Genomic DNA, 13,527 nt, shown 5'->3' with positions numbered 1-13,527 from the left:
ACGGATTTGAAATATATTTGATATGCTTTAATCCACTGCAGTCTTTCTCCCTGATACTCAAACCTGCTCATCGTTATCAGTAGGAAACTTGACATGATCCTAGTAGTTTATAATAATTTGATTACTTTTCTCCTCACTTTACGGTAAGACAGAACGCAGTCTTGTCTTGTACATTTCTTATCTCAGACATAGAATCAGCCATTTTCCCAAGAAGCCTGTTTTTTTTTTTTTTTTTAGTGGAGAATGGTATTTGGCATCACATCTGGAGATTGCTTTATTGCTTACAAAGCACTTTGAACACTTAACCTCATGTATACACCTAACATAAGCCACTCCCCTTCTGCAGGCCACTGCATTCCGTTTTCAAAGTGCATTGAGAAAACACCCTGCTTCAAGTGTCCTTGTATCCTGTTTAGAAACAAGGTCCTAAACTACTCGGAGATGAATCTTTCTGTAGAAAATACTACCTTAAAACCATCCTAACAATTAAAAAGTTTATGAGTTCCTCCCTTTTCCACTGTAATTAAAAGGAAATAGCTAAGCTCTGTTATCAGAAAATAGGAATGGAAAAAGGATCTTTCTAGATAGAGGAATTAATTAATTTTTTTTTTTTTTTAAACTAGGTAAAGACATTCCTGTATGGGTAAAAGAAAACTGGAGGGAGGAGGGAGAAATAACTGCCTCCAGAAAAAGGCTCACCACAAAACTCCCTTGGGCATGGAATTATAAAAGTGACTCACTGCTTTATGTGGGGACAGGCTCCTGCTGTTAATTTGCTTGTCAAAGCTGTGGAAGGATGAGGTCGGGCTGTTGCTGGTAGGGGTTGTGCGCACTGGAAGGCTATGCCATAGAAAGTTAAAGTAGTTCTGTATACCTGTCTGGCTAATTAGGAGGAGTATTTCTAACCTCTAAGGAAAATACTCTCTAAACTCACAGGATGTTTGGAAATGGAAACAAACAAACAAAATTCAGAAGGCATGTTTCATAATGGATTTTATAATTTAGACCAAATTTATTCAGATGCCCAAAGGTTTCTCAGTCCCTGAGTTTCCCGTGAAAACTCAAAACAATTACGGGTACTGGTGGAGGATATAGGAGGGGAACAGGACTCCTACAATCAGTGATAAAAAGCCTTAAACAGATCCTTCACAAGAGAAGACAAATCACCTGAAAAGGTGCTCATATCATTGATCCTTAGGGAAATGCAAGTGAAAAATCATAATTAGACATCCGGAATAGCTAGATAAAGGACTGACATTACAAAACGATGTCACTGATGAAGCATGGAATGGCTAGAGCTCTCAGACATGGATGCTGGGAGTGTAAAATGGCACATGCACTTTGCAAGAGTGTTTAGCAATTTATTAAAAGTTAAATATCCATCTACCCTAAAACCCAGTAATTCCATTCCTAGATACGTACCTGAGATGAAAACAAGTCCACAAAAAGATTTTACCAGAATATTTACAGCAGCCTATTCAAAATAGCCCCCAACAGGAAACAATGTATGTGCCCATCAACAAGAGAACTGATTAACAAATCGTGGCATATTTATTCAGTGAAATACTACTCTGCAACAAAAAGGAATGAATTACTAATAAATGCAATAATATGGATAAACTGCAAAAACATTATGTTAAGTGGAAGGTCCAGACAACAAAGAGTACATACTGTATGATTCAATTTTACAAAGTCCAAATATAGGCAAAATGAATCTAAGATGATAGAAAACAGAGTGGTTTTCAAAGAGGGAGGATTAACTGTAAAATACCTGAAGGGAACTCTATGTGAAATGGATATAATCTGAATCTTCTTTTTGGATAATGGTTACATGGGTGTGTATCAGTGGTTCTCAACCAGGGGACACTTGGCAACGTCTGGAGACATTTTTGATTGTCATAACTAGGGGAATGCTACTGGCATCTGTAGGTAGAGGCCTGGGATGAAGAGGACAGCTCTCTACCAAAAAAAGAAAACATCTTAAAATGTTAATAGTTGGGTACAATGTACACTATTTGGGTGACACTAGTGCCCAGACTTCACTACTATACAATTCATCCTTGTAACCAAAAATCACTTGTACAAAAAGAAACTCAGTAACACCTTTTCTAACTCTTGAAGATTGCGGGGGCATGGAGGTGGGGGTGGGGTGAGGGAATTTCATATTTCAATCCTGTGAGTTCCACTGCGCTTAATATATGTTTATTAAAATAAAAAATATTAGGAGAAAGATGGATGGGGTATAGGACTTCATCTCAACAACTATCCTTTCAAATACACTCTTTCTTTCTTCCCTTTTTCCACTTGCATAACTTACTCATGTTCTATGCTGCTCCAAACTTCCTGAAGGCCTCAGGGAGATGTTTACACAGCCAGTGCAAAAAGACAGGTTTGGAGTCATAAAGTAGTGTGGGAGTGGAATAGGGCCTGGCTCAGGCTGCAGGTGAGTCAGCCCAGGTTTCCCAGTAAGCCTCAGCATTTCACTCGCCCCACTCTGGAGTGCCACACTCTTCCTGGGCCCATGGCTCTGTGCTCAATTCATGCAGTGTGAAGTAGTCACAGGGAGTGTGGCAAGTGTAAAACTGGGTGAGGACTTCTGAAGTGGTGATCCCCTGTCCCACAGGTCACAGTAACAAGCTGGCAACTTACTTCTGTGGTTCTCTCTGAATCTAAGAGAACACTCCTGGTACAAAGTTAAAAGTTGTTCTTATGTGAAAAGAAAAATGAATCTGAAAATGCAATGCCATGAACTAGTTTAGGATACAGGTACTATTAACTCTGATGTTTGCAGAAAACAAGCAGCTTATGATTCAGGTTACTAACGTTGAACTGCATAAACATTTTCTTCCTTGAGGGAATCTGAACTGTATAACATTAGCCTTTCTGCCAGTGATTTTCAGGCCTTCCCTAATACTTACAATGGTACCCAGAATATATTCTCTGTTAAGCCTGGAGGCAGCCCTCAGTCAGCTTTTCCCATTACCTGTACAGCTAAGCCATTCAACAGAGATATTATTCAGAAATGCCTCCAGAGAAGATGCTGCAGAGCTCCTTAAATTTTCTGGCCTTTGTCGCTAAGAACTTTTTCGTTAAGTTTAAATTAGCTGACTTTTAACATAAGCATTCACATCTGCTTTCTTTCCCTTTATGGAGGGGTAGCTGCTTCAAATTTTGGGTGGGGCAAATTAGAACTCCAGGGTTAGAAAAACTGCTCACAAAAACTTCCTCACTTTTTCACTCTTAGAAGCTTCAAGTTTTGTACTTGTCTCTCACCTTCATGTTGATTCTCTGGGATTCGAAGTCTATGAGCAATGAAGCCCATTAGCTAAATTCTTTTGGAAACCTGACAACCTCACACTGTGCAGTTGTTCCTGTGGGCACATCTGCTGCTCAGTAGGGGAATGAAATTGGATGCAATCCTTCCCCTACCTTTCAACTTTACTGTTTAAAATGGCACGGAGTTTCAGAAATAATTGTGGGGGACAAGAAGGGCACCCCTGTACTTTGGTCACCACCCTCAACATGATCAAATCCTCCAGCTTTATGTTCACCATTGATTAAAAACTTGAATTTCTGATTCCTGAAAGCTACTTGTTAGACTGTCATTCAAGAAAAGAGGAAAAGCACTGGTGATTTTAAATTCCCAAACCCTGCATGTGACACAGTCCACACACACAGACACTGAAAAGGGGAACCAAATGCCTCTTCTTGGCTATACTATGTGTTTTATATTTCCCAGTAAAACCGTTGCTTATCCACTCCTGCCTGCAAAAGGACCATTCATGTGGAAGGGCAATGTCTTATTTAAATCTCTGTATATCCCTCTATGAGGTCTTGTACACAGAAGGTTTTTAGTAAATATTTGTTGCCTGAATGAATGATTGGCTAAATTAATTATATAACTAGACTCTAGGTTTATTACTTTTCAGCATCAACATCAGAGAAAATAACCTTTTATAGGATGGAGCTGAAAAGAGACTGGGAGCTTTGTTATTTTCAACCCAGACTCTATTACTTCCATGTTACTTGGCAAAGCATCCTGGCCAGAAAATGATCTCCTCTTTAAAACTTTGCTCAGAGTTCTGCTCTGCACTGCCTCAGAAGCCTCAGAATTGAGACCAAGGCGCCACAGCCCTCACTGCTCTTACTGATCTTCCTGGTTCCGCAGAGATGGCTATCAAAGAGCAGTCTCCTGGAGAGTCCATGGTGATTTCCTGATTTTTCACAAAATCCACTGGGGTAACACTGCAAGATTTCAAGAATTAGAATTAGGTGATAAATTTTCAAGCTGAAAACATAAAAATAAACTCAATTGGCGAACGATTTAAAATGTAGGCATTAGGCAGGTGGTGACACTGACAATGTGAAGACTATTCTGAGTGTTATTCTGAACACTGCAGTATAGTTTGGATCTTAACAATCACTGCAGCTCAACATTTTTCAAATGTTTACTTTCCATGCATATTTTCTGTCATCCTAGTCTGTTTAACTCAACAGATCTAATCCCACCAGATCACCTATAATTAGAGAGTGATGATGCATTCTTAGAAGACAAATATAGACACCCCAGAGGTGATGCATCAGCAGTCTGAAAATAATTAATGCTTATCCTCACAAGGCCACCTACACCAAGACACTTGGGAACAGTTCACTATAGCCATAATGTCATAGAAGGATGGCAAAATCATTTTTCTTATCTGCAGAAGTAGGTCACAGCAAGAACATTTTGGCGAAAAAACTAGGGTGGACATGAATAGATTTTGTGACACAGTCTTTTCATTTATTACCTTAATGTAAGACTTGATCATCAGTTCATTTTGTACTCTCCAATCGTCTTCCTACATGGTAAAAGACCAGAATTGAGGCTTTGAAATGCAAAGCCTCAATTTGGGTATACAGGAAAAAGCTTCGTTACCAATATACTGCTTCTAAGCGGAATAGCAAGGACTCAAACATTTGAGACAATAACTGGTTTTTGTTTTTCTAATTACATGAAAATAGAATTTATCATAACTTAAAACATTTCTCACAAGTCTGAGCTAGGCAATATATAGTCACAGAGGCTAAAGGTTAGCTGAAAGTTTCCCATAGCAACCTTTTAAACTTAGCACATGTGCCATAAATGAGACAGATTTGATCTCTTTTGAGACTTTCATTTAAACACAATGGTCGGCTCTTGCAAAAACAATCTGAGTTTTGTGCATTCACTAGTGCTGCCGCCTTCTAAATAATGAATGGCTTTCCCCAGTGAAGACGAGGGGGTAGAAAAAAGGGGATGTATAGGATCAGAAATAGGGACCACGACATTTACACTGGTAATTTTATAATCTCAGGAAAAGTCACGGGAGTTGATATCTACCCTGCTTAAAACTTTCTCTTGTCGTCAGTTGGAAAGGCTCGACACTCTTCCCGTGCTAGCAGCTGCTCCAATTAATGCTGCACCTCCTTAGAATCGGGCATTAGGATTCACAGACTGACCGACACTGGACTTTCTTCCTGTGGAACAGAAAACGTGTCTCCAGGAAACCAGGCTTCTCTCCTAACTATAAGCTCCTATTGACCTACATTTTTAAGAAGTTTGCTCTGAAGTTTTGCTAAGGGTTAGAACCCACTCTTTGGCTCCAACACAGAGCTACTTATTTGGGTACACAGTCCTTCTTCCCTTCCGTCAAATGTACTGAAAAGATTTCTTCCATGCTTTCCCCCCGCTTTTTTTCTTGCTAAGAGCAATTCTATTTCATTTTTCACAGAATATGATTTTCTATGTTCACTTTATCATTTTTACTCCTCTTAGTGTCATTAATGACCTTCGAGCTTAGTCAGTTATTCTATTCTTTTTTCTTCCACATTCATCCTTTTTTTTTTCCATTTTAGCACTGAAGGACAATTTTACAATCAGTTAACTGTAAAATTGTGTCCCAGTTCTCCTAGAGACATTCTTCTTTCTTTGAGCTATTAAATTGGAATTTTTTTTTTAATCAAGGCTTTGTCACAGAACAGGTACAATTATTACAATGTAAAATTAGTCTTTTTTCCAATGAAAGTGGCGTAATAGTGTACTTGTAACTGCACAAAAGGATTTTGGAAGCAGAGTATAAAAAACCTAGCAAGAGCTTCAAAGAGTTATGTGTAAAGTTATGATATTTTGTTCCTGAAATGTAGAAATAAAGTCATACCAGTGTATAATTCTAACATTTTGCTTTCTGTATTTGCTATTGCAAACGAGTTCATTTAAACCTTGTAGAATGAACTGCCTTTCATTCACTCATACATCCACGTATTCACTGGGTTCCTCCAATGTGCCAGGCAGAGTGACGAATTAAAGCAAACCAAAATAAAACAACAAACAACCTTTTTTTAAAATCCTGAGAACCTTGTCAGTGGTTATTCTGTATTCTAGGCATGCCACTCTCCTCAAAAATTATCTCATAAATTGTATTTACCTGCAAAAGATGAGGAGCCACAGTAACAATAACCCTACTGCAGGCAGATTCACTAAGGTGGACACAGTTTTACAGGACTATTTCACTAATTATTAAGTGAAAGCCCAGTGGCTATGCAGTCTAGTGGGGAAAAAGAGGCTTTAGAATCAAATAACTTGTGCTTAGATTCTTGCTCTGTGGTGTGAGGCCTATATGGCTTTGACTTAGCTTCTCTGAGCCTCAGTTTCCTCACGTGAAAAACAGAAGAGGTTGCACAAGTACCAAAGGGTGGTTATAATAATTAAGTGAATTAAAATCCACAAAGTTTCTATCACTGTACCTGCTGCAAAGTTGATGTTCAATAAATTATAATTTTAGTAGCATCATTATCATGGCTGGGTTTTACAGTCTGGGAGAAATGACTATGCCAAGCAAGGAATTCTTTTTTCTCAGAAAAAGAATGACAGGGTTAATTTTGAGTAGGCTGAGGATAACTAGGTTGTAAAAGAAGTGTATCACATGTCCTAACTGACCCCTCTTCTCTCTTGAGTTGTGCTCCTGCTTCATTCACCTAAGGACCCATTATCTCCATAGATGCCCCTTTACATTAGCACCCCATTCACTGGGCCTTATCTGTCACCATTATCTTTTCCTCTATCATCCAAACTTATTTAGAAACTTTACTTAGCTCAACTCAGGGTTAGTGAATTACTTTAAATGAGTCAAGGGAAGGGAAAGTGACAAACCAGTTTACTTTTTGCTTGGGGATGGAGGTGATAGAAATATAAGAGGACTCGATAGCTGGATCAAAACAAAACAAAATGAACCCAGAACTTAATGATTCAAACTGAATAGCAGAAAGTGTTTTTTTACATATAAGCATGTCAATATTGCCCCACTTATCAACTATAACATTCACATCTAGCCTGAGTGAATGGAAAGGCCATTCCCTCTTAAGCTAAAAATGAATGAATGGATGCAAACAGCATATGCTCAGTCATAGGAGTACTGTCTTCATGGGACCTCACTTCGGCTCACAGAATTACAGAAGACTACAGCTGAATACAGAACACTGGAGTTTACAGACAGACACACTGAGGTCCAAAGATGTCTGGTATGACTTGCTGAAGGCAATCTAGCTACTAGCTGCAGAGCTAAAACCAGAACCTAGGTTTCTTTCAGTTTTGTCCAAAACTAATTTAAAATGATGAAAGTACAGTGTGTTTAGGTGGTTAGAGTTACATTTTGTTTTTGTTTATTGTTATTTTGTTTAGTGTGAAAATATGCAGTTTGGTTTTTAGAAAGGGCTTAGGTCTCAGAAATTTATGTGCCTGTGGTGATGGTGGAACAGTCCATGAATGCTCTGAAACAGCAAGCAAAATTTCAAGCAGATGTGGGTTTTTTTTTTTAAAGGAATAGGACCCAAAGCTTTTACCAGATTTTCAAGGGTGTCAGTAAGCAAAACCAGGTGAGACACAGTGGACTGGGTACAGACTAGAGCAATTAGGCTAGTGGTTTCCAAGGTGCTGAAGGTGGGAATGTGTCTAGTGCAGACACAGGCGACATGGGGTAGGGAGAAGTTGGCTGGCAAAGTGGACTCCGCAGTGGCACCTTGGGCAAGCAGGGCAGCTTTACTTTCTCCCTGCTTTCCAAATTAGTGTTCTGCTCCATTTGCTGGAGGAAAGCCTTCTGCTGCCAGGAGTAGGAGGACTGATATCACTGTCTGACGACATCCTATACAATATCAACAAAGCTGTGATCTCCACACTCATTTTTGAAAAAAATAATTTACAGCATTCTGCCAAGAGCCCCTATCTACTGCTGTCCTATTACTTCCCCATTTAGCAATCAAGATGATACCTCTTGCTTCCGAACATCTTTGTGAATGCATGCTGGTGGTAAGAAATTAAGGACCAAGAACTGAAGCTCCTTAGAAAAAAGTACCTATGTCCATCCTCTCTCATCATGAGAGGAAAATGGAAATTATTTTTTCCATTTCCCTGGCTTCTCAACATCCCAAAGGCCTGAGTGTTGCTATAGTTGTACCCGAAACCCTGAGTGGACTGCCCACCTTTTTCTCTTTTATAACCTATCAATGCTTTCCTTTCCATTTTTTCTTCAGACAATAAAGAGTTGAGGGCCTATTTTTAGAAGCAAAAAGTTTTAAGTTTTACAGAATGTTTGATAACTTCGGATAGGAAAAAATGAGATCTAGCAAAAAGCAATAAAGCTTAGGAAGCAATATATTTGGTCATTCTCACCCAAAATTAGAGTTTCAAGCCCCTAAGACAGTCTAAATAATGTTGTTTGTGTTGCATTAACCTTGAGCTATAATATGGCAAAAGTAGATTACAGGAGATCACAGAAAAAATAGTTGTAACATTAGCAGCAGCTAGCAGGAATATTTTGGCAAGCAATTACTCTTACAGATTTGATTATAAACATCAGAATCACAGACTGGGACTGTATGAGTCTGTACAAAATTCAAGTATAAATATTAAATATATGACCTCACAGATAAGTACAGTACTGAAAATGACCACCCCAGTTTTACAAACCAGTTTTGTATGTTAGTTTTGATGTGTCTTCTTTAGCTTTTACCCACCTCACTGAATGTGTTTCTGAAGGGTGGTAGAACCTAGGGTGGGAGGGGTAGTGACAGATCAGCTGGTCCAATTCTACCTCTCCCACCCAACACAGGTGCAACCATTTCTTCTTGTCAAAATGCTCTCTTTGAATAATAATTTTTAAAGATATTCTCTTATTGAACAGCTGGGCTTACACTCAGCAATGTTCCAGGTATTGTGAGTTACCTTATAAAAGTGTAAGATAATAATTCTCTTTAACAGGCACTTATGATCTCACTGGAAACTGAGACAGACACTTGAGCAGCTGTTAGTCATGCTAGTGACAACAGGCAGAGCAGGAAGTGATGAAAATATCAGTGTTGATCTGACTGTCTTCTTTGATATCTTTTATAATACCTAGTATTAGGTATATGACACAGCTTGTTGAACAAGAGTTCAACAGAGCACTGGGCTGAGGAATAGGAGCCTGGCCTCTAACAGTCATTGAAGCAGATGTTTAGAATTAGAAATGGCATAGTCATAGGGACAGAAGTCATAATCATTTATTTAGTATTTATTATATTCCAAGGACTTCTTGTACATTCACTGATTTTATCATTACAATACCCATAAAATAAGTAATACTCTTACTATATAGATGAAGACATCTTCCCTGAGGTTTCCTGGCCAGTGTGTGAAAGGGTTGCAATTTCATACCTGGCCAGCATGTAGAAGGGTTGCGATTTCATACCAGACCTGTACAATTTGTAGGCCCATATTCCAGTCCTGCCCAAGTCCAGCCCTTTCTCAGATTCTGTAAATCTGTATTAAAATATCCACTATAATGTCATTTTCAATTATTAAATATAGCAAGGCTCATAAAGTATTTAGACATTACTGACATCTAGGTATGTAATAATATTCTACTTCTTACATTAATACATCTTAACTACTACTACTATAGCAACTGTAAAATAACACAGAGGACTATAGTTCACACATCTTATTTAGTTTCCAGAGGTTCACACTGAAGGCTGGCACAATCAGAATACATGAATAACTGGTAAATTACGTAGCCATTTTATTTCACTTCGATAAATGAAACATTGAGTTGAACTTGAGATATGTGAGTAGTGAAGTAAATAAATATTTTGTTGCTGACTGGAAGGAGAAGATAAAAATCTGACAAAGATTTAACAATATGGTTACAAGAAAATTATTGTAGACAAATAATACCGACATACCTTTCAAGGGTAACTCTCAAACAGGAAAAACAAATACAAATGGGCTCTATCTCCAGTACTAAGGACCATCTCATGTTTAAACAAAGTCAGCTGAAGACACAATCACTTCCTGATATGGCAACTAATTAGGGGGACTTGCATGTAACACCTGTATGTGCTCAGCTGGACCCCCTGATGCCAACTTTATTTAGTTTTAGAATGTTTCAATTAATCCACCCAGGTTCCTGCACTAAGAAGTCAGACAATGGTTACTGAAAGCCACTTTCTCCTAATGCGTCTAAAAATGAACACTGACAATTTTAGAGAGGGAGAAGGCCTGGGAGCACTTAGAGAACAAGGGAAATGCTAAGGTTCTGCCTCCAAATCCTGCTTTATCTTCCTTTTCTAAAGAATGCGGAAAAAAATGACAGTTCAAAATGAGAACTACTTCCCAACTTATATTCCCAGCATTGAAATAAAGATGTAAATTCTAATAAGGAAATGCATATCCACTCTCCTGAGAAATTACAGGAGCTCGACTGGGAAGAAAGAAGGGAGGGAAGAAAGGAGAAAGGAAGGAAGGGAAGACTACCATAAATGCTAGGACATGCAGATAGCTAGATATGAACCGGAAGGGGGAGCCCCTGGGAAAAAGAGGTCTGGAAAATCTTACAGCTCAGAGACGATCCGAAACATGCATGCTAGATATGAGCAGAGAGGAAGGAAAATACGTAAGCAGGAAGGAACACCCTGGAACGTCTCTTGAGATAGATGCTCAGTAACTGTTCACTCTGCAGTTAAGCTATCAGAAAGTAGCTGATGAAGGAAAGAGGGCAAAAGTGAAATTCCTAAGAGGTACACAGGTGCAATAAGTACGTATTTAACCACTGTAAGACCTTCCTGGGGTGACTGTAATGAGCAGCACCATCATTAGGAAGGAGCTACTTCCAACAGTGAGCCTGTATCTGTGTATCAACTGACACTGAGGGAGAACACCACATACCTGGAATGAGAACTAGGTGGGAGAAAGGCAGAGACTTAAGGCAGAAGAGGGAAACTAGACAAAGACAAAGGTAGAGAGTTAAGACAGAGGCGGGAACTTAAAAGGAAAACCTTAACGCAGAACTCTCAGGGCTGTTGGCTCATTCTCTTTCCAGCAGCCCACTATGCCTTTCCTTTCAGAGTGTACTGTCTCTAAACTCTGCCACTGCTTTAACCTTTGCTGCTACTGTGGCTGTTTTCCAGCCTTAACAGCCTGCTCCTCTCTTAACTGTACTTCCTTCGATAAACTCTCTGCTCTTCGTTTTCCTTCAACAAACTCCCTGCTCTTTGTTTTCCTTCAATAAATTTTATGCTTTCTTTGCTAAATTTGTCTCTTGGCCTAATTCTTTCTCCAAGTAAGACAAGAACCAAGGACTCCCGCACTTTCTGGTAATACAATTGAAATGGATACAGGGGAATTCTCTTTCTAGTTCTGGGGAATAGCTTTATATTTATCTTCAAGTTGTCTTCTAATTTTGAAAAGAACAATGTTCATTTACCCTTCTACCATGGAAATAAGGTAAAGGGTAAACATAAAACCTTTCATTTCCTGAATCTTATTGTCATGTGAACCCTTCACCAGTCTGAGCTTTTCATGCTCCTCATATGTATGACTTATCATAAAGGTACAATGTTTCTAAAGTCATTTTACAAATGAGAAAATGATGGTATCAGGTATTAAGAAACATATTTGAGTTTTACTCAATGAAAAAGTTGAAAAAGCAAAACAAAGCATTTCCAGAACAGGTTCCTAGTAGCTTAAATAATTAAAGTACCATGGAAAATAGAATTTGGTGTAACAGGATGAATTATGGAGATATATACTAGTGTACTATCTCCCTTGTTGATATCGATTTGAAACTAGCCCAACTGTTCCATAGAACTAATATTTACAGTCATTTAAAATAAACATAGAAATTGGCTCTCCTGGTCTTAAAACTTAGGTTTGTCTTACTGAGTTCCTTCCTCAGGCCTCCTGGATAGTTTAAACTTCAAAGGAAGTGAAATTCACCACATCACCACATCCAGACAGAGAGAAGCCAGACCCTCTCATCTCTCATGATTTCTTCACTTCTCCCTAATTCCTGTTTACCTACATGTAGTTACATTCCTTCCCTGCTATATATATAAGCCCCTGATTTTAATTGGTCAGAGAGTTGGATTTGAGACTGATCTCCCATCAGCTGCAGCACTCAAATGAAGCCTCTTCCCTGGTAATGCTCATCTCAATGACTGGCCTCCTGTGCAGTGAGTATCAGGACCTAGATCCATCCCCTGGTGTTCTGGTAACAGATTAATTCACAGAAGTGAATTAAGAGAGTTCCCACTTTCTTCTTCTTCCCACGTGCTTAGAAAGGGCAAAAAGGCCCTAGCGTAGGGATGTAAGTATTAATAACAAGAGGGGTGGGTTAAGTTCCCAAGTCGTGGTGACCCATGCTCTTTTTCAGTGGCTGGCCTTAGAAGTATCAGTACCTGCAAGCACAGATGATAATAAAGATGCTAGTGGAGACTCTGGAGGTAACAGCACAAGGTTCCTCTAGCATGGCAGAGAGGAAGTTAAATCACCAGGGAAACTGCCTACTTTTGAATTTGGGACAAAAGTGTCTTCCTAGCAATTTTTTTCCTGATTTTCCTGGACTGATGGATGGATCTGGTTACTTTAGGAGAATGAGAACTTGCTTGAGAAAAACACACAGACACTGTAGTTTCACAATCTATCCCCAAACTGGCAATCACAAAAGAGTATCACACAAGAAAAAGAGGGTTCATTGAAAACATTCCCTGAGAAAACTGTACTTCAAGTATCACCAAAAAAAATGACTGTACTGTGAAAGTTACATTTTCCAAGTTTGTTTTATAACATTATGCTTCAAATGTGTGTGTGTATACGTATATATATGTACATTATATATACAGGTATATATATATATATATATATATATATATATATATATATATACACACACACACATACACACACACATATAAATTATATTAAAAAACCACTTGCATAGGGAGAAGTATCTATTAACACTATAACCAAATACCACACAGTTGACTGAAGTGGGAGAGTAGTTTCAGATGAATTAGGAAACAAAGGGGATCCATGTCTAGTAATGAATCTTTAAAGTCCTTGGCCAAAGTTTCTCTTCATCCAGGCTGACAAATGTGTTTTGGGATATGACATCCAGAAAAATCCTTGGAAAGTATTTTAAGAGTATTTTTTCTTACAGGAGACAAAGTAGTAAAGGGGCAAGGTAAACTGGCTTCTGC

General features: G+C 38.7%; 1 protein-coding gene across 3 annotated transcripts in view; it reads right to left on the bottom strand.

The window, feature by feature from the left end:
* UBE3D (ubiquitin protein ligase E3D) overlaps positions 1-13,527 on the bottom strand; it is a 196,214-nt gene that overhangs the window by 24,361 nt on the left and 158,326 nt on the right. The window contains exon 10 of one of the 3 annotated variants that reach the window (XM_074397770.1): positions 4,149-4,245. The exons of the other annotated variants lie outside the window; for them this stretch is intronic. Within the exon in view, the coding sequence (XP_074253871.1) occupies positions 4,149-4,245 (97 nt within the window). The remainder of the gene's footprint in view (positions 1-4,148; positions 4,246-13,527) is intronic. 3 annotated transcript variants of the gene reach the window in all.

This window comes from Saimiri boliviensis, chromosome 4 (assembly GCF_048565385.1).
Source record: "Saimiri boliviensis isolate mSaiBol1 chromosome 4, mSaiBol1.pri, whole genome shotgun sequence".
NCBI lineage: Eukaryota > Metazoa > Chordata > Mammalia > Primates > Cebidae > Saimiri > Saimiri boliviensis.
Note: the sequence above shows the minus strand (reverse complement) of the source record. Positions and strands in the feature narration are given on the sequence as shown.